Genomic DNA, 21695 nt, shown 5'->3' with positions numbered 1-21695 from the left:
GTACATCATGGCAAGGGGAAAGGGTTGAGGCAGCAACCAGCCACAAGTCCCATCTGGCCCCAGGAATTGCAACACCAAGTGTCCCTGGAAAGCGAGAAGCCATCCAACCCCCATCGCTGAGGCGGCAGATTCAGTTGCCGCTGCCTGACAGCCTCCAACCTGGCTGACTTAACCAGTCCATAGGGAGCTGGCTGCCTCCACGTGCCAGCACCCTGACCTCACTGGGCAGAGGCAAGTGTTCCTCCCTGGCTCCCACAGTGCTGGGCGCGCCCTCATTCAAGCACTTTTCTCCTTGCTACAGGGTGTAGCCGACCTTTCCCCTAAGAGCCTCAAACAGACAAACTGTCTTTTTAGCCACCTGCCAGAACACCTGGAGAAGGAAATGGCAACCCACTCCAGTATTCTTGCCTAGAGAATCCCATGGACAGAGGAACCTGGTCGGCTGCTGTCCATGGGGTCGCACAGAGTCAGATATGACTGAAGCGACTTAGTATGCATGTGTGCATTGGAGAAGGAAATGGCAACCCACTCCAGTATTCTTGCCTGGAGAATCCCAGGGACAGAGGAGCCTGGTGGGCTGCCATCTATGGGGTCACACACAGAGTCGGATACGACTGAAGCGACTTAGCAGCAGCAGCAGCAACCAGAACACCTGCTGAGTACGCAGTGGGTATTCAGACCAGGGTTGGCAGCACCAACCTTTACGTAAAACCGCACAGGATGTGCACTGCACAACTCCAGAGGGCACTGTTCACATGGATCACAATGTAAATGGTGCCCCTGGGGTTGTGTAGCACAGGGCCCCTTGCTAGCATCTTCCCTGTTTTGCGCCACTGGCCTTGGTGCTGACCACCGGGACTTCCTCCCTCCCCCTTGCAAGCAGCAATGACCACCCTCCTGCCTCTGTGCTGACGGTAGGTAGTGATGAACTGTGCAAGTGAGCATTTCCTCCAGGCCTGGCTGTCAAATCCTAGTGAAAGAATACATGGATATGGATATGACTTCAGGCCATCTGAATTCTTGGTCCTTCAGGAAACTAAGTCTTTTGGGGAGATCACCCAGCTGATGTGTTGGGGGCTCCTGGGTCCACGGGATCTATGTGGCCTCCTGGTTTCTCCACTCTCTTCTCCCTCAGTGGGAGAAGTGACCCCCTGCAGAGGGCCTGGTGACCCACACACGGGACGGGGAGGGGGGCCGTGGGAGCAGTTTGCCTGGAGGGTTCGCCTCATTGGCTGAGTGGGCAGTGCCACCATAGCCTTGACTGCCTTCTCCTTAACCAGAAAGAGCCAGCTTTGGGAGGCCAAAGTGTATGCAGGGATGGGGCACACCTGGCCCTCAAGACTGAGGAGTATAGGAGAGCTACAGAAAGTGAAGAGGAACTCAAAAGCCTCTTGATGAAAGTGAAAGAGGAGAGTGAAAAGGTTGGCTTGAAGCTCAACATTCAGAAAACAAAGATCATGGCATCTGGTCCCATCACTTCATGGGAAATAGATGGGGAAACAGTGGAAACAGTGTCAGACTTTATTTTTTTGGGCTCCAAAATCACTGCAGATGCTGATTGCAGCCATGAAATTAAAAGACACTTACTCCTTGGAAGGAAAGTTATGACCAACCTAGATAGCATATTAAAAAACAGAGACGTTACTTTGCCAACAAAGGTCCGCCTAGTCAAGACTATGGTTTTTCCCGTGGTCATGTATGGATGTGAGAGTTGGACTGTGAAGAAAGCTGAGCACTGAAGAATTGATGCTTTTGAACTGTGGTGCTGGAGAAGAGTCTTGAGAGTCCCTTGGACTGCAAGGAGATCCAACCAGTCCATTCTAAAGGAGATCAATCCTGGGTGTTCATTGGAAAGACTGATGCTAAAGCTGAAACTGCAATAGTTTGGCCACCTCATGCGACAAATTGACTCACTGGAAAAGACTCTGATGCTGGGAAAGGTTGGGGGCAGGAGGAGAAGGGGACGACCGAGAATGAGATGGCTGGATGGCATCATCGACTCTGTGGACATGAGTTTGGGTGAACTCCGGGAGCTGGTGATGGACAGGGAGGCCTGGCGTGCTGTGATTCATGGGGTCGCAAAGAGTCGGACACGACTGAGCGACTGAACTGAACTGACCCCTGGGGTCCCAGGGGTCAGGGAGGCTTTATGAGGGAGGTGGCCTAAAGGCTAGGCCTGACTATAAGAATTCAAGGAGGAAGTCAGATCCGGAGTGGTTCTCATGTGCGAGTGATTCATTAATTCACTCACCCCTCACACAGACCTTTTGTGAGCATCTGCTGCAGTGTTTTCAGCCTGTGGTCCTAGAACCGGCAGCATCAAAAATCCTGGGGATGCAGCCCAGCAGTAGGTTTTTTTTTTTTTTCTTCTTTATTTATTTGGCTGTGTGGCACTTGGGATCATTTGTTGCAGAGCACAGTGTGCAGGCTCAGTAGTTGCAGCTCCTGGGCTTAGTTCCTCGTTGGCATGTGGGATCTTAGTTCCCCTGACCAGGGACTGAACTCGCGTCCTCTGCTTTGAAAGACTGATTCTTAACCACTGGACCACCAGGGAAGGCCTGCCCAGCAGTATGGCTTCTTTTTTATAATACATATATAATTTTATTTATTTGTTTTTGACCATGTTAGATCTTCGTTGCTTCCCTGGCTTTTCCGCAGTCGTTGCGGTGGCTTCTTACCGAGGAGCGCAGGCTCTGGGGCTCAGGCTTCAGTAATTGCAGCACGTGGGCTCAGTAGTTGTAGTAGAATATGGGCTTAGTTGTTCCACAGCATGTGGGATCTTCCTGGATCAGGGGTTGAAACCCGTGTTCCCTGCATTGGCAGGCAGACCCTTCACCATGGAGTCACCAGGGAAGTCCCACCCAGCGGTATGTTTTACCAAGCCCTCCAGATGACTCCAGTGTAGCTCAGGATTGACCTAATACATGCCAGGCGCTGGGCTAAGTGCGGCAATTACAGAAGTGAATTTGACTGTTCTTGCCCTTGGAGTCTGGGGAGGACAAAGGCAGGAAAGAGAGATGCTGTCAGTGCGAAAGGGCTGTTGTCAAAAAGCATGAAGGCAGAGTGGCTGCTGGTGGGGTTTGATCTAGGAGCTGGGGTGGCTGGTAAGGGTTGCTGGTGGCCTGTCAACACCAGTGGCTTGAGCTCCATCCCTAGGGGGGAGCCTGGTGCTGAGACTGGCAAAGCCCGGTCCCAGACCACCCTTGGTGCCCTGCCCCTGACCGCCAGCCTCTCTCCACTGTACCCCTCCCTGCCCGACCACCCCCTGTTACCTCTTCCTGAGCCCCAAAGAGCAGCATGACTTTTCCTCCAATTGTCTTAGTGAGAAGTGTGTGCAGATATCCAGACCATTATCTCAGAGCGTATATTTAGAAAATTTTAGAGTAAAATTTTCCATTCAGCAGAGAACACCATTTATTGATTTAGGTGCATTTATTTCTGCTTTACACAGATAAAAGGTTTTTAAAAATCCTAAGCAGGGAGGAACAACATGAAACTCGTATGAGTTTTAACAGGCTCAGATTGCGGCACTTTGCTGCCTCCTATAATCCTTACTATGTTTCATTAAAGTAAGTGACATCACTCCATTGTACAGATGAAGAAACTGAGGCTCAGAGAGGTAAAGTGACTTGCCAAGGCCACCCAGTTCGTAAGCGGTGCAGCTAAAATATGACCCCATAACTGCCTGTGTTCTTGCTGGTCCACTTTGCATTTTCCTAAGGTGACTGATCCTGAGTAAATCCAGATGTTTCAGGAGACCGCATTCTGCTAGGCAACCTCCCAATGACCACTGATGGCTCTCAGGGGCCGATCTTCTGCCTAATTAAGGAAGGGATGAGTTTGGTGGGGAAAGATGAATGTATTGGACCTAATGAAGGCAGATTGGCAACTGTGTGCAAGTTTCCAGCTGTCAGTTCAGTTCAGTTCAGTCGCTCAGTCGTGTCCGACTCTCCACGACCCCATGAACTACAGCACGCCAGGCCTCCCTGTCCATCACCAACTCCCGGAGTACACTCAAACTCATGTCCACAGAGTCGGTGATGCCATCCAGCCATCTCATTCTCCGTCGTCCCCTTCTTCTCCCGCCCCCAACCTTTCCCAGCATCAGAGTCTTTTGCAGTGAGTCAACTCGTCGCATGAGGTGGCCAAACTATTGCAGTTTCAGCTTTAGCATCAGTCCCTCCAATGAACATCCAGGATTGATCTCCTTTAGAATGGACTGGTTGGATCTCCTTGCAGTCCAAGGGACTCTCAAGAGTCTTCTCCAACACCACAGTTCAAAAGCATCGATTCTTCGGCGATCAGCTTTCTTCACAGTCCAACTCTCACATCCATACATGACCACGGGAAAAACCATTGCCTTGACTAGATGGACCTTGGTTGGCAAAGTAATGTCTCTGCTTTTTAATATACTATCAAGGTTGGTCATAACTTTCCTTCCAAGGAGCAAGCGTCTTTTAATTTCATGGCTTCAATCAGCATCTGCGATTTTGGAGCCCAAAAAAATAAAGTCTGACACTGTTTCCACTGTTTTTCCATCTATTTCCCATGAAGTGATGGGACCAGATGCCATGATCTTTGTTTTCTGAATGTTGAGCTTCAAGCCAACCTTTTCACTCTCCTCTTTCACTTTCATCAAGAGGCTTTTGAGTTCCTCTTCACTTTCTGCCATAACGGTGGTATCATCTGCATATCTGAGGTTATTGATATTTCTCCCAGCAATCTTGATTCCAGCTTGTGCTTCTTCCAGCCCAGCGTTCCTCATGATGTACTCTGCATATAAGTTAAATAAGCAAGGTGACAATATACAACCTTGACGTACACCTTTTCCTATTTGGAACCAGTCTGTTGTTCCATGCCCAGTTCTAACTGTTGCTTCCTGACCTGCATACAGGTTTCTCAAGAGGCAGGTCAGGTGGTCTGGTATTCCCATCTCTTGAAGAATTTTCCACAGTTTATTGTGATCCACACAGTCAAAGGCTTTGGCATAGTCAATGAAGCAGAAATAGATGTTTTTCTGAAACTCTCTTGCTTTCTCCATGATCCAGCGGATGTTGACAATTTGATCTCTGGTGCCTCTGCCTTTTCTAAAACCTGCTTGAACATCTGGGAGTTCACGGTTTACATACTGCTGAAGCCTGGCTTGGAGAATTTTGAGCATAACTTTACTAGTGTGTGAGATGAGTGCAATTGTGCGGTAGTTTGAGCATTCTTTGGCATTGCCTTTCTTTGGGACTGGAATGAAGACTGACCTTTTCCAGTCCTGTGGCCACTGCTGAGTTTTCCAAATCTGCTGGCATATTGAGTGCAGCACTTTCACAGCATCATCTTTCAAGACTTGAAATAGCTCAACTGGAATTCCATCACCTCCACTTGCTTTGTTAGTAGTGATGCTTTCTAAGGCCCACTTGACTTCACATTCCAAGATGTCTGGCTCTAGGTCAGTGATCACGTTATCGTGACTATCTTGGTCGTGAAGATCTTTTTTGTACAGTTCTTCTGTGTATTCCTGCCACCTCTTCTTAATATCCTCTGCTTCTGTTAGGTCCATACCATTTCTGTCCTTTATCGAGCCCATCTTTACATGAAATGTTCCCTTGGAATCTCTAATTTTCTTGAAGAGGTCTCTTGTTTTTCCAGCTGTAGGTCCTTATATAAACCCTCAGCCACTTGGATGAGGAGCAGACGATGCCTGCCTATTCACTGATGCATCCCAGGAGCTGGTGGGTGAGCCTCAGGCCTCAGCGCCCTTCCTTGCAGGCCATCCACTATGGCTCTGGAACAGCTGTCTGCTGACATGGGGTGGAATGCAGAGAACCAGCTCTGTGGGCAAAAGCTGCAAGGCCCATTCAGAAGCCAAGAGGGCTGTTTAGCCCATGGTACTGTCTGCCTTTGGGGCTTCCAAGGTGGCTGAGTGGTAAACAATCTGCCTGCAATGCAGGAGACATGGGTTCGATCCCTGGGTCAGGAAGATCCCCTGGAGAAGGAAATGGCAACTCAGTTCAGTATTCTTGCCTAGGAAATTCCGTGGACAGAGGAGCCTGGGGGGCTAAAGCCCATGGGGACCGCAAAGAGTCAGACACAACTGAGCAACTAAACAACAGCAACAACCATCTCCCCTACAGCGATAGTTAATAGTGTTAATTACATAAGCCTCAGTTTTCTAGATGTCCTGGGGCTTAGAAACCTCAAATTTTGGAAACAACTAGGGCTTCCCTGGTGGCTCAGAGGTTAAAGCGTCTGCCTCCAATGCAGGAGACCTGGGTTCGATCCCTGGGTCGGGAAGATCCCCTGGAGAAGGAAATGGTAACCCACTCCAGTATTCTTGCCTGGAGAATCCCATGATCGGAGAAACCCATAGGCTACAGTCCACGGGGTTGCAAAGAGTCAGACACGACTGAGCGACTGAACAGAACAGAACAGGAGATAACTTGAGAAGGTTGCAGAATCACCAACACTGATGTCAGAAAATCCATGCATTAACTCATGAGGCGTCCTTAAACTCTCACCAAAGCATGTTTGCTCTTAGTTTATACATAGTAATGGCAAGCCACTCCAGTACTCTTGCCTAGAAAATCCCATGGACGGAGGAGCCTGGTAGGCTGCAGTCTATGGGGTCGCTAAGGGTCAGACACGACTGAGCGACTTCACTTTCACTTTTTACTTTCACACATTGGAGAAGGAAATGGCAACCCACTCCAGTGTTCTTGCCTGGAGAATCCCAGGGAAGGGGGAGCCTGGTGGGCTTCCGTCTATGGGGTCACACAGAGTCGGACACGACTGAAGTGACTTAGCAGCAGCAGCAGCAGTAGCAGCAACAGGCTGTGTAGTGTCTCAGGTTTTTTTGTAACAACTTTATTGAGCTATAATTCATGTACTATATAATTCACCCATTTAAAGTAAGCCACCCAGTGGTTTTTTAGTATATGCACAGAGCTGTACACCCATCACCACAATCAATTTTAGAACATTTTCATCACTCCAAAAAGAAACCCTGTAGCAGTGAGCAGTCACTCTTCATTTTTCCCAACCCCTTACCCCCCGCCCCATCCTTAGTTCCTGGCAGTCTCTCATCTACTTTCTGTCTCTGTAGACTTGCCTGTTTCTAGGCATTGCATATAAATGGAATCATACAGTATGTGGCCTTTTGAGACTGGTTCCTTTCATTTAGCATAATATTCTCAAAGTTCATAATGTTGTAGTGTGTATTAGTAATTCATTCCTTTTTATTGTGAATGTTATTCCATTGTGTGCGTGAACCACAGTGTGTTTATGCATTCATGAGTGGAGGTCATTGGGTTGTTTCCTCTTTGGGGTTATTGTGAATGAGCTACTGGGAACCTTGGTGCACACATTTTTGTATGTATATATGCTTTCATTTTTGTAGGTATCTGTGTTCCTAGAAGTGGGATTGCTGGAGTATATAGAAACTCTACGTTTAAATTTCTGAGGAACTTCCAGACTCTTTTCTCCAGTGACTGTACCGTGTTACTTTCCCAATAGCAGTGGATGCGGGTTTCGATTTCTCTATATCCCCACCAACAATTTTTATCTTTGTGTCTCTCTCTCTCTCTTTTTTTTTTTTTTGTTAAACCATCCTAGTGGGTATAAAGTGATACCTCATGGTTTTCTTGATAATTTGCTTTTCCTTGGAGGCTGATCATGTTGAGCATCTTTTTGTGTGTTTCTTGAAAACCAGTAAATCTTCTTTGGAGAAATGTCTACTCAAATCCTTTGCCCAATTTCATATAGGCTGTCTTTTTAATATTGAGTTGTAAGAGTTCTTTGTATATTTAGAAACAAGTCCCCCGCCAGATATGGCTTCCAGAATTGCTCTCTCCTTCTGTGGGTTGTCCTTTCCCTTTCTCGATAGGGTGTCGTCTGTATTTCTTGTCCACAGCCAATTAACAGGATCTGGGAGGGCTTTAATTAAGAGGCAAGCGGGCTGACAGCTGTGATAAATGTCCTGCCAGTGAGGGAGGAGATAAGCCTACAACACAGTTCTATAAAAGCAAGAGGAGATTCAGGAACATCCCTTCCTGTGGCTCAGGTTGATCTCTGCGTGAGGATGTGCTTGCCTTCTCTTGAAACAGGCACTGCATTTTGGAAGGATTTCTGCCCCCAAAGGACAAATTTTTGTCCTTTGAGACACAGTAAACTTTGAAGCTGGAAACTCCTATGACATGTATGTCTAGTCACAAATATGCATGGAACATCTGCAGTGTGTCAGGCACAAGGCTGCGTTTTAGACGTCGGGCCATGGAACAAGCATGGCGATCTCTACGTTCCCAAAGTTGACCGGGGCAAGGCATGGGGACGCCAACAGACATGGACCTAGAGAAGCCTGCTAGGTCCCTAACCACAGGCCACGTCCCAGGTGTGTGCCAGGCTCAACTACCCCATGCCCACTGAGGGAAGCCAGGCAGTCCTCCCCCATTTCACAGAGGAGGAAACTGAAGGGACTTGTCCAGTGTCTACTGGTGAGGAAATTGTCAGGATGGAAGTCCAGCCTCTGAGGGCCATGCTCTTCATCTCTATGCTTTTTTAGATTTTTTTTTTTTTTTAAGTTCTAGGTAAGAATTTGCACTTTCATTTATGACTTGCCAGCTCCTGGGTGCTGGCTGTGGGCACATACACCCTTTGCCCCAGGGCCACGAGCTATCTGTGGATCCCTGCTCTTCAGCTCCTGGGCCTTTTCTCACACAGGCTCATCTTTCTAGAAGGCTTTTCTGGGCTCACTTGCACATCTTTCAAGGCTCAGCTCAGGCCCACCTCCTGCAGGAAGCTGCCCAGCTGCCCTGTCTGCAGGCAGGGTCCTCTCCCAGGGAACCGTGTTCAGTTGCATCTTGTGCCTGTCACTCCGTGGGGACCCCAGTGTCTGGAGGGTGTGAACTTCCCCAGGAGTTGTCAGGGATCATCCCTGGGAGTGAGAAGAAAACTTAGAGCTTCTGTTTGTGTTTAAATTTTTAGCCTTATCTCTTTACATTTATGTGTGTTTATATATGATTTATTCTGTATATAACAGAGTGCACAAATCATACTAAAATATACTCAATTTATAAATAAATAGAGCAGTTCTGGTTTGATCCCTGGGTCGGGAAGATCACCTGGAGAAGGGCATGGCAACCCACTCCAGTATTCTTGCCTGGAGAATCCCATGGACAGAGGAGCCTGGCAGGCTACAGTCCATGGGGTCACAAAGAGTCAGACACGACTGAAGTGACTTAGCACAGCACATACATAGAATTACAGGAATGTGTGCCCCCCAGATTTAATGTTAAAATTTAAAAATAAAGCTTGAACACAATTGTGGGCCACTTGAGGGCAAGAATTGTACCATATTCCTCTTGCAGTCCATGAGGCCAGAAATGTTAGCTAAGTCAGCCTCTGCTCTGGGGGTGGAGGGGGTGGCATCCCAGGTAGCCTGCAGACCCTCCAGCTGCAGGGTGCCAAGCTGGCACCCCCACCCCCACCCACATCCAACCCCAAAGCAACGCCTTTGTGGCTGTGGCCTGTTCCAACCCCTAGGGTCTGATGGGTGTGTGTCACCCGTGTAGAAGGGGCTGCAGGGCTGTCCATGCCCTGACTGCCCACCTCTGAAGGCCTATCCAAGAGCAGACAGAAGCTGGCAAGCAGGCCTGTAGGCCAGGCCTGGCTCCCAGCCACAAACAACCCATGTTGTGGCCCTGCCAGGAAGGAAGAGAGGCCCAGCAAGCACGGCAGAGACCCAGAGGGGACTGGGAACTGTGGTTTGTGCCAATTCCTTCACAACCAGGCCTACATGTCATTCTGTCCACAGTTTGAGAAGGGGAGGCGGGCAGGTATGGGTGTGCAGGCAGAAGGCCCCAGCTGCCCTAACCCAGCTGCAATTTGATCCCCTCCCTTCCACCTCCCCCAGATCTGTAAATAGATCTGGGAGCCATAGCAGGGGAGCCAGGGCCCAGGCAGGGTTAGGCCCTCTCACCTTTGGGTCACATGGACAGGCAACAGGGGTTCCACTAGACCATTGGGGCCTCCAGGATCCTACCACATGCCCTGCTGGGCACTGGGGGGGCCAAAGAATTTTGAAAGGCCCATGAAGCACTTCAGAAGATAGTACACATGGATACACACATACCCACAGCACACACCCACACACATGTACACGTACACATAGCACCAGTCAGAAAAGGTGGCTCTGAGCTCTTGTTTTCTGATTTCACCCTCACAACAATCCTTGGAGAAAGATGCACTTTGTGTCCCCATTTTAAAGGTGAGAGGACTAAAGTGCAGAAGCACCTGGGTAGTGAGCAATGGTCGTGGCTATGATCAGAACCTAGCACCTCTGCCCAGGTGGCTGGCCTTTTCCTGTCCCAAGGACCAAATTTTGGTAGCAAGAAGCATTTTTGGAGGTGTTTCATGTTTAGTTTCCATTTACCCTGAGACTCAAAGCAGGGCCCCTGAAGACAATAAGTCTGGCATATTTAATAGGTCCCTAGATGTTCCAATGTCTCAGGGTCAGTTCAGTGCAAAACTGGGACCAGTCCCAGGTCCCCCAATCTGGGGCTGTGGCTTCCCTCAGCTTCAGCTGCATCACCTCAGATCCCTGATGGGAAGCAAATACAGATGAGGTTCTGAAGCAGTGAGTGCCAGCACCGAACACTGCCTCCCACCTCGTGATGCTAAGTCTGCAGATAAACACAGACAGGATTCCAAGTCCAGGTCTCAGTGACTTCTCTTTGGGCTGGTTCATGTTTACTGTGAGGCTGTAGATCACTCGGGGCTCTTCAAGGACCAGCAGAAGCCGTGTGTGCCATGAAGTTGTCGTTGGCTGCCCCTTTGGAAGCCCTTTCCCTTCTTTTCCTGCATCACCCAACACACACACACACACACACACACACACACACACACACAATTATAAACCATTGGAGAGTAGGGAGCATTTCTTATTCATCTTTATGCTCCCAAGAGTGTTCAGCATGTGGTAGTTGCTCAGGAGATGGGAAGGAGAAGGGGACAGCAAAGCCAGAGGAGCGGCTTCTGTTCATGAGGGGACCTGCTTGGGATCCTCCAAATCATTAGCAAACGTGAAGGTCACCTGGAGGCCTCAGTGTGGTGATTCTCCCTCCCGAAGGAACAAAGCCTGCTCTGGCGCTGGTGTCTCCAGGTGGCTGGGGCAGGGACTGGGGAGACCCCAGGGTACCTGTCCGAGCCCCGACTGACCATAGGGAAAGCTGGAGTCCCTAGGGAGGGATGTACAGTTATCTTGGCCCAAGTCCCTGATGCTAGCCTGAGAATCTAAGGCCGCCTGCAAAGCCCCTGTCACCACTCGCCCCTCTTCCCCAGGTGCAGAGGCTCTGGCAGGGCCACTGCATCCTCCCATCACCTCATCCCTGCTGCTGGGACAGTGCTGGCACCCAGGGTCTGCTTCATCACCAGAGCCACCATCCACCCAGTGCTGGCTTAAGTGCTGAGAGAGCACTGTTCTGGATGCTTAACACATGTTGGTTTCTTCATTCTACAACAACCCCCCCCATAATGTGTGCCGTTATCAACTGTAGTCACCATAATGTTCATTAGATCTCCCAAACATACTCATAACTGAAAGTTTCTGCCCTTTGACCAGTATCTCCCCATTTCTCCTGGGCACCAGTCTACTCTCTAAGTTGGGGTTTTTCAGAACCACATGTAAGTGGGGTCATGCAGTATTTGTCTTCTGTATTTGGTTTATCCCACTTAGCATAATGTCCTCCAGGTTCATTATGTTGATGCAAATATCAATATTTCCTTCTTTTTTAAGGTTGAATGATATTCCATTGTACTCATACACCTTATTTTCATTATCCATTCATCCATGGACAGACACTGAGGTTGTTTCCATATCTTGTCTACTATGAATTATGCTGCAATAAACATGGGGTACAGATCTCTCCAAGATAGTGATTTTATTTCCTTTGGTAAATATTCAGTAGCAGTTTGCTGGATCATATGGTAGTTCTGTTTTTAATATTTTGAGGCGCCACTGTGTTGTTTTTCACAATGGCTGTACGAATTTACATTCCCAATAGCAGTGCACAAGGGTTCTCATTTCTCTGCATGTGTGCCAACACTTACTATCTTTTGACTTTTTGACACTAGTCATCCTAACAGGCATGAGGTTTTGATTTACATTTTCCTGATTAGCGATGTTAAGTATCGTTTTATATATTTGTTGACCGTTTGTATGCCTTCCTTAGCAAAATGTCTGTTAATTCCTTTGCATTTTTAATTGGATTACTTGGGTTTTTACTGTTGAGTTATATGATTTCCTTAAATATTTTAGAAATTAACCCCTTATTGGATATATGATTTACAAATGTTTTCTTCCATTCCACAGATTACCTTTTCATGTTGTTGACTGTTGGTTTTTCCTTTGCTGTGCAAAAACTTTTTAGTTTGATGTAGTCAAACTGAACTTGTTTGTTTTTACTTTTGATCTTTGTACTTTTGGTGTCAAATCTACAGAAAGTCATTGACAAAATCAATGTCAAGGAGCTTTTTCCCAAGTTTTTTTCTAGGACAGTAATACAGTTTCAGGTCTTTTTTTTTTTTTTTTAAGTGGAGTCTTTAATCCATTTTTAGTTGATTTTTCTGTTTGATATGAGATATGGGCCCACTTTCATTCTTTTCCATGAGGATGTCCAGTTTTTCCAATGCCATTTATTGAAGAGATTGTCCTTTCCCTATTGCACATTCTTGGCCATATATGCATGGGTTTATTTCTGGGTTGGCTATTCTGTTTTGGTTTATGTCTGTTTTATGTCAGTAATATATTGTTTTGATTACTAAAGCTTTGTAATATAATTTGAAGTCAAGAAGTACGATGCTTCCAGCTTTGTTCTTCTTGCTCAAGATTGCTCTAGTTATTTGGGATCTTTTGTGGTTCTTAGTATTTTTTTTTCTATATCTGAAAAATGTCATTGGAATTTTTGTATAGATTGCTATGAATCTGAAAGTCTTTTAATTTATTAGCATCTTCTTCAATTTCTTTCATCAGTGTTCCATAGTTTCAAGTGTACAGATCTTTCCCCTCCTTGGTTAAATTTATTCCAAAGTATTTTATTCTTTTAAAAAATATTTATTTGTTTTATTTGGCTGCATTGGGTCTTAGCTGCAGCACACACAGGATTAGTTGCCCCAAGGCATGTGGGATCTTAGTTCTCTGACCACAGATCAAACCAGCACTCCCTGCATTGGAAGGCAGATTCTTAACCACTGGACCACCAGGGAAGTCCTTTTTAATGGTACTGTATGGGATTGTTTAGTGAATTTCTTTTTCAGATAGTTCATTGTTGGTATATATACAGCTTATTTGCTTGTTGATTTTGTATCATGCAGCTTCACTGGATTAATTTCTTAGTTTTAATAGTTTTTTGGTGGTGTCTTTAGAGTTTTCTATATATAAGATCCGGAGAAGGCAATGGCAAGCCACTCCAGTACTCTTGCCTAGAAAATCCCATGGATGGAGGAGCCTGGTAGGCTGCAGTCCATGGGGTCGCTAAGGGTCAGACACGACTGAGCAACTTCACTTTCACTTTTCACTTTCACACATTGGAGAAGTAGGTGGCAACCCACTCCAGTGTTCTTGCCTGGAGAATCCCAGGGACGGGGGAGCCTGGTGGGCTTCCGTCTATGGGGTCACACAGAGTCGGACACAACTGAAGTGACTTAGCAGCATATATAAGATCATGTCAACTGCAAAGAAAGACAATTTTATTTTTTCCTTACCAATCTGGATGTCTTTTGTTCTTTTTCTTGTCTGATTGCTCTAACTAGGACTTCCACTACTATGTTGAATAGAAGTGGCCAGGAGTGGGCATCCTTGTATTGTCCCTGATCTTAGAGGAAAAGCTTTCAGCTTCTCACCATTGAGTATGATGTTATGTGTGAGCTTGTCATATATGGCCTTTATTATACTGAAGTACATTCCTAATTCTGTATCTAACTTGTTGAGAGTTTTTATCATGAATGAATGTACACTTTTGTTAAATGTTTTTTCTGCATCTATTGAGATGATCATATTAATTTTACCCCTCATTCTTTCATTATGGCATATCACATTTAATGGTTTGCCTACGTTGAACCATCCTGACATCCCAGGGATAAATCCCACTTTGATCATGGTGTAGGATCCTTTTAATGTGCTGCTGAATTCAGTTTCTTGGTGTTTCATTGAGGATTTTTGCATCTATGTTCATCGGGGATATTGGCCTGTAATTTCCTTTTCCTGTAGTGCCCTTATCTGGCTTTGGTATCAGAGTATTGATAGCATCATAAAATGAGCTTGGGAGTGTTCCTTTCTTTTCAGTTTTTTTGAAGAGTGAGGGAAGATTTAGCATTAACTTGTAAGGAAATCTCAGGAAGAATTCACCAGTGAAGCCATCCAGTCCTGGGCCTTTCTTTTTTGGGAGAGGCTTTGGGGTTTTTTTTGTTTTTTGCTTATTATTTTAAAATAGTCACAATAAATCCATTTTATTTTAAAATAGTGAGATATTTTCATGAAAATGATATTTTCCAAAACAAAAAGTAATGCAAACAGAGGCATTGTTTTATGTTTTTTAATATCTCCTTAAGGGCTGGCTTAATATGAAAGAGCTGGATTCTCGTGTTTCCATATTCAGTGTGGGGCAATATTTGGTTCAAATGTATGAAGAAAATCCAGCCTCACAGAGACATGTAGTTAGGAAAGGGAAGAGTATTTTAGTAACTTCTTTAGATCATTATAGATATTCTTCTTTGATTCAACATCTATCTAGTCAGCTAAGTCAGAGAGTTTTTTAAATCACTGATTCAATCTCCTTACTCATTACTGGCCTGTTCAGATTTTTTATTTCATCCTGAGTCAGTCTTGGTAGATAGTATGTTTTTAGGAATTTATCCATTTCTTTGGTGTTGTCCAATTTGTTGTCATATAATTGTCCATAATAGTCTCTTATAATCTTTTGTATTTCTGTGATGTCAGTTATAATGTCTCTTTCTTTTTAATTTTATTTGAATCTTTTTTTTTTTCTTAGTGAATCTAGCTAAAGATTTGTCAATTTTATCTTTTCAGAACACCAGGTCTTCAATGATTTTTTTCTATTGTTTTTCTAGCTTTTATTTCAATTATTTCCACTCTGATCTTTATTATTTCCTTCCTTCTGTTAACTTGGACTTTGCTGTTCTTTTTCTAGTTCCTTGAGATGTAAATTAATTTGTTTGAGATCTTTCTTTTTTCTTCATTTTGTCATTAAGCTATACTTTCCTCTTAGAGCTGCTTTTGCTTCACTTCATATTTTTTGGTATGTTATACTTCCATTTTTGCTTGCTTCAGATAGGTTTTTTTTTTTTTAATTTCTCTTTTGATTTCTTCTTTGGCTTATTGGTCATTCAGGAGTATGTTAATTTCCACACATTTGTGAATTTTCTAATTTTTCTCCTGTTACTGATTTCTAGTTTCATACTATTGTGGTCGGAAAAATACTTGATGTGATTTCAGCTTTTAAAAATTGTTAAGATGTGTTTTATGACCTAATATATGCTCTATCCTGAAGGATGTTCTGTGACGTGTGAGGAGAATGTCTATTGTGCTGCTGTTGGATAGAATGTCCTCTGTGTATTTGCTGGGTTTGTTTGGTCTAAAGTATAGTTCAGTGTTTCCATGCTGACTTTTTTTTGTCTGATACATCCATTACTGAAAGTGGGATAGTGAGGTCCCCTACTGTTATTGTTGCTATTTTCTCCTTGTGTATATTAATATTTGCTTATGTAGTTAGGTGTGCTACCTGCCATAATTTTAAATTAATGATGAGTTTAAATCATATTGGAGAGCTCTTTCACAATTAAACTTGTGATGTGACATTGGTCATTATTGGCGACAAAGCTGCAGATAGGCTAGTACTACTGTATTGCTGCTTACATTCATACCAAAGAAAATAGCAACATACAGCTAGAAGTTGGTGACAATAAAAACAAATAACTTTCCCACCCAAGTTTACTGTAAATTTGTAGCCCAAATTCAGGGGGCCCAATCTTAGGTCCCATTCACTATCAAGCCCCACTCCAGTCCTACCCTCTGAGAGTAGAATTCTGGTGTTCATTCATTCATTCAGTAAGCACTGAACACCAGCTCTGTGCCAGGCCTTGTGATAAATGGTGAGATCCACAGTCAAAGAAGATGAGGTCGCTACCTTTAAGCTGCTCACTGTCTACTTAAGGAAGAGCATCAGAGATACCATTCCAAAATGCAGAATGTAAACAAGCACAGGAGCATGTCATCTACCCTTCCTGGGAATCCGATAAACCCAATGATGCTGAGGTTGGGGTCACTCCTGGATACTAACACTGACTACTACATAATGGTTTTGAAAAGACATGCATAGCATTGATCATAGAAATTCCATATCCTTCTTTCTCAGCACTCTCACTCTCACAAATTTGTACCAAGGAAATAATTCAGGACAAAGGACAGAGTGTGGAACGCAGAGGTCCTTCCCTCTCCTTTTCTGGAATCTGTGAACTCCTGAGGAAGGGGCTGGGACTTATACAGCTTGTGCCCCCATGCTGGCACATGTTAACACTGAAAGGCCTGCTGGGTGAATGTTGGGCCATCATGCAGTTCTGATGGACAAGAGAGGGAGCTGGTGGGAGGGGCAGTCCACAAGCCCTCCGCTGACCAACTTCCTGTTTTCTCTTCTAGCCACCAGAACATCAGGAAGGATGGACAAGCCGCTCATCAGCCACCACCTGGTGGACAGTGATGGCAGCCTTGCTGAGGTCCCCAGTGAGGTTCCCAAAGTGGGCATCCTGGGCAGTGGGGACTTTGCCCGCTCCCTGGCCACCCGCCTGGTGGGCTCCGGCTTCAGTGTGGTGGTGGGGAGCCGCAACCCCAAACGCATGGCTGGGCTGTTTCCCTCAGCAGTGCGAGTGACTTTCCAGGAGGAGGCGGTGGGCTCCCCGGAGGTCATCTTTGTGGCTATGTTCCGGGAACACTACTCCACACTGTGTGGCCTCAGTGACCAGCTGGCTGGCAAGATCCTGGTGGACGTGAGCAATCCCACAGAGCGGGAGCACCTTCAGCACCGTGAGTCCAATGCTGAGTACCTGGCCTCCCTTTTCCCCACCTGCGCAGTGGTCAAGGCCTTCAATGTCATCTCTGCCTGGACCCTGCAGTCTGGTCCAAGGGATGGAAATAGGCAGGTAAGTGCTGGAGGAATGCCAGTCATCGTAATAAATGTAAATGGCTAACTTTCACTGAAGGCCCTTGATGAGCCAGGCTCTTCGTGTACATTATCTCAGCTCAGCTCACATGACTGCAAAGTTCCATTTCACAGAGTAGGGCCATGTGGTGCAGAGTTGTTAATGAGTTTACTTACACCAGGTCCCATAGCTTGGTGAGCTGGGGTTTGAACCGGAAATCCATGTTCTTCTGTGGTAATTTGATTTCCAAGAAAATAAGGAGGAAAAGGTTGATGGCTTTCTTTTTACTATCTGGAGTCAAGAAGAAGAGAGATTTTGCTTTTAGGATTGGACTTAGAAAGAAGAACCTGTGCCAGGTCCTGAGGAAGCAAGCAAGTCCCAAACTTTATCCCATTTATTCCAAGGGCTTCCAAGAACTGAGTAGATTTCTCAGAATAGTTAACAGCAGGTTTTTCTGGAAGTGGAAAATGGCTCCAGAAAACAGCCATTGCTGCATACAGTTGTTGGCAAGAGGGGCTCTAAGCAAGACAAGATGGTTTTTAATGTCAAGAGGCCACCTGCACTTTCCTGAAGGAAGGATGCCAGGCTCCACATGTGTATGAGACCCTCTTCCAATGAGTCCAGCCCAGATGGCTCCTCTGCCAACTCCATGCCAGGCTGTGGGAGAGCCCACAGGTACCCAGCCCCTCTAACTGGAGGGTCCTCTTCACAGCCTGCATCTTGGGACTCTTGTATGTGGACAGGCAAGGGACAGTGGCTGAATGTAAAATAGCAGGGCCTGGAGGGAACAGAACCAGCACCAGGCTGCGGAAGCCTTTGAGGTCAGCCTTGGCCTTGGTCTTACCTCATGTCATCAGGCACAGAAGGGCATTCCTTCTGAGGCAGAGAGGTGAGAACTGATGTTCCCAAACTTCAGTTTCCTCACCTGAAAAACGTGGACAGTAGTACCTGCTTTCAGGCTTGTGGCAACGCTGAGGGACCACACATGGTAAGCCTAGCACATAGTAGGTCCTGAGGCAGTGTTGGTAGAGCAGCTGACCACAGCAGTGTCAGCAAGACCCATGGAGTGTTTGGGATCAGAGGACACCAATGGACCTGCCTGGGGGCTCACAGCGGGGAGCAATGGGCTGCAAGGCAGGGGCTGGCTTGTGGCATGCCTTGTGTGTTGGCTGAGAGCTGTAACGGGCAAGAGGACGTGGTCAGAGAGGACACTTGTGGACTGAGGGATGGAGCCGCAGCCACAGCAGCACTTTCTAGGCCATATGCAGAGCCCAATTGCCGAGCGACCCTCAGGGCAGGCCAGAGTCCTCGAGGCACCTATTCTAAGGGCTCCTGGGGGCTGCCTAGATGGGTGTTCTACTTATGGATGCTGATGGCTGTGAGCTGGGTGAGATGATCACTGTTGAATGAGTGTTGGCCATTATCCTTGAGTAGTGGGCATTGTTGTGTCAGAGACTGAGAGACCATAGGGAGGAAAGGCCTCTGGCCTGGGAGTCAGGGCCACCTTCTGCTCCAGCTGTACCTTACCTGGTAGCTTGCTGGGCCTCAGTTTCCTTGGCTATTTAGTGAGGAGTTTGGCCAGGAGGCTCTCTGAGGCCCCACTCAGGGACCCCCATCTGACGCTTCCCACCTCCTCACAGGTGCCCATCTGCAGTGACCAGCCGGAAGCCAAGCGCACTGTCTTGGAGATGGTGCGGGCCATGGGCTTCACCCCTGTGGACATGGGGTCCCTGGCCTCAGCCCGGGAGGTGGAGGCCATGCCCCTGCGCCTCTTCCCAGGCTGGAAGGTGCCCGCTCTCCTGGCCCTGGGGCTCTTCATCTTCTTCTACGCCTACAACTTTGTCCGGGACGTGCTGGAGCCCTACGTGCAGGAGGGCAAGAACAAGTTCTACAAGCTCCCTGTGTTCGTGGTCAACACAACACTGCCCTGCGTGGCCTACGTGCTGCTGTCGCTGGTGTATCTGCCCGGCGTGCTGGCAGCTGCCCTGCAGTTGTGCCGCGGCACCAAGTACCAACGCTTCCCCGACTGGCTGGACCACTGGCTGCAGCACCGCAAGCAGATCGGCCTGCTCAGTTTCTTCTGCGCGGCCCTGCACGCGCTCTACAGTCTCTGCTTGCCGCTGCGCCGCTCCCACCGCTACGACTTGGTCAACCTGGCCGTCAAGCAGGTACGGCCCTCGGGAGTCGTCTCCTGCCAGTCATGGTACTGGCTGTCCCGTAGGTCCAACCCTCCACTTGTCATCTGCCAATCCTTCCCCGTGGCACAGCTGTAAAGAGTCTGCCTGCCAATGCAGGAGATGCAAGAGATGGCGGTTTGATCCCTGAGTTGGGAACATCCCCTGGAGGAGGAATGGCAGCCCACTCCAGTAGTCTGGCCTGGAGGATCCCTTGGACAGAGGAGCCTGGAGGGCTACACTGATGGCAACTCCATCCCTCTAGGTTCTCAGGCTGAAAACCCAGTGTCATCCTCGACTGCCTTATGTATCCCATGTCCATTACAGTAATTCTTTGTACTCCAGCTTCAAAATAGGCCTTCATACCTTTGCAGGGGTTGCAGAGTGTCAGACATGACTGAACACACACCGCACAGTTCTGCCAGACTGGGCCATATCCACATCCTGCTGTCCAAGATTTTGAGTATCAGTGAACAAAGCATCAAAGTCTCTATGCTCCCAAGCCAGGGAGACTTAACGTGTAGCCATAAGTTACAGAGGGTATTTAGAAGGTGGTTATCACTAAGGAGGGCTTCCCAGGTGGCACAGTTGTAAAGAATCTGCCTGCCAATGCAGGAGATGTGGGTTCAATCCCTGGGTTGGGAAGATCCCCTGGAGTGGGGAATGGCACCCCACTGCAGTATTCTTGCCTGGAGAATCCCATGGACAGAGGAGCGTGGTGGGCCACGTACACGGGGGTCACAGAGAGTCAGATATAACTGAGCACACATGCCTATCGCTAAGGAGGAAAAGAAAACCGTGGAGAAGGGTGTGGTGCAATTTTAAACGGTGGTATAGGAGGCCTTGCTGAGTGGGTGATATGTGAGCACAGGTCGGAAGGAGAGGAGCTGCCTGGCACCTTTGAGGAACAGCAAGGAGGACCTCTTGGTGGAGCCCAGGGAGGCGGTGGTGGGTGAGACCTGGGAGGCTGAAGCCACACCAGAGAGGCCTTGAAGGCCAAGGAAGGGCTTGGGTCTTAGACTCTAAGCCAGTGAAAGGGTTTGAGTAGAGAATTGATGATACAGCTGGGTTTTAATTGGCTCGCTCTTCTGCCAGGTGGAGAAGATAGAAGATCTTCTAACTTGATCAGATGAAGATGCTGGGAGACCAGTTAGGAGGCTGTGCAGGAACCCTGATGAGAGGCGATGGAGGCTTGGAATGGGGTGGGGGCAGCAGAGGGGCAAGAAGTTACTGAAGGCATGTTTTGAAGCCCGAGTACACAGGATTGCTGTAATAGACTTGGGATAGATGAGGTGCTCTGGCTCTTAGCCTGAGTACCTAGGGGGATGGAGTTACCATCATCTGAGATGGGGAAAGCTGCAGAAATATGTTTTTTGGGGGGGGCACAGTAATTATGTATTTAGGAAAGCCAGATGGTGCTCTTTTGCCATCAGGATTCCTGGGAATGCAGGGCCTTTGGGCCAAACCAAATAGCACAACAGGCAGCTGTTGTGCCTGGCGCCTGTACCCACAGAAATAGGCCCCCTAGATGCTTCCTCCTGGTTTACAAACTCACAGGGCCTGATTCTGACTCCAAAGCTCAGGTCTGCAAGCAACACTACTTTTCTTTATTTTCCCTAACCTGCTTGATTCTACCTCTGGCCCTCAGCCTCTGGCCTGGTATGTGGGTCCTACACACTCCAGGACACTTGAGTCACCCAATGAGACCCTTCTCATCTACCCCTGGTTCTAGCTGCAGTTTTGTTCTTGCTTGGGAAGCAGGGATCCTACTGAGGCTGTGCCATCCCCAGGCACATCTGCCATGTAGCCAGCCCCTCAGAGGCCTGGCCACTTCCCAGAACAGGACTGTGGGACAAGGTGGGGCCACTTCCTGGGAACCATAGACCTCAGCCCCTACTCACTTGGGTTCCTGCTTCCCTGCTCGCAGCTTCTCAAATGCCCTTGTCCTTTCCCACCCATGGACACCTGGCATCATTGCATCTGTAGGCTTGGGCTTTCATAAGAGAAAGTTGGAACCCAGACTTCGGGTGAAAAAGCAAGACACCTGCTGGCAATGAGAGAGAAAGGGAAAAATAATGGTCATACACTTTAAAAAGAGCTTACTGTGTTCTAAGTAGCATTCTAAGAGCTTTACATACCCAGCGTGAATTCATTTAGCCCTTATCTCTATAAGGCAGATGCTGTACTATCCTTATTTTACAGGTAATAAAACTGAGGCACAGAGAGTTTAAGTTACTTGGCCAAAGTTACACAGCCAGTAAGGGGCTGAGGTGGGATGCAGATCCAACCATTCTCTTCCAGATCCATGTTCATGCCCATGTAATT

At 47.3% G+C, this 21695-nt stretch overlaps 1 protein-coding gene across 2 annotated transcripts in view; it reads left to right on the top strand.

Moving 5' to 3' along the window:
- The window catches only part of STEAP3 (STEAP3 metalloreductase), a 48520-nt gene that overhangs the window by 10788 nt on the left and 16037 nt on the right, over positions 1-21695 (top strand). For both annotated transcript variants that reach the window (XM_055397947.2, XM_055397946.2), the window contains exons 2-3: positions 16697-17196; positions 18837-19364. In XM_055397947.2, coding sequence (XP_055253922.2) covers positions 16717-17196; positions 18837-19364 — 1008 coding nt within the window. In that variant the 5' untranslated portion in view covers positions 16697-16716. The remainder of the gene's footprint in view (positions 1-16696; positions 17197-18836; positions 19365-21695) is intronic.

The sequence above is a fragment of the Moschus berezovskii genome, chromosome 2 (assembly GCF_049115385.1).
Source record: "Moschus berezovskii isolate FMDL1 chromosome 2, NW_MosBer_1.0, whole genome shotgun sequence".
NCBI lineage: Eukaryota > Metazoa > Chordata > Mammalia > Artiodactyla > Moschidae > Moschus > Moschus berezovskii.
Note: the sequence above shows the minus strand (reverse complement) of the source record. Positions and strands in the feature narration are given on the sequence as shown.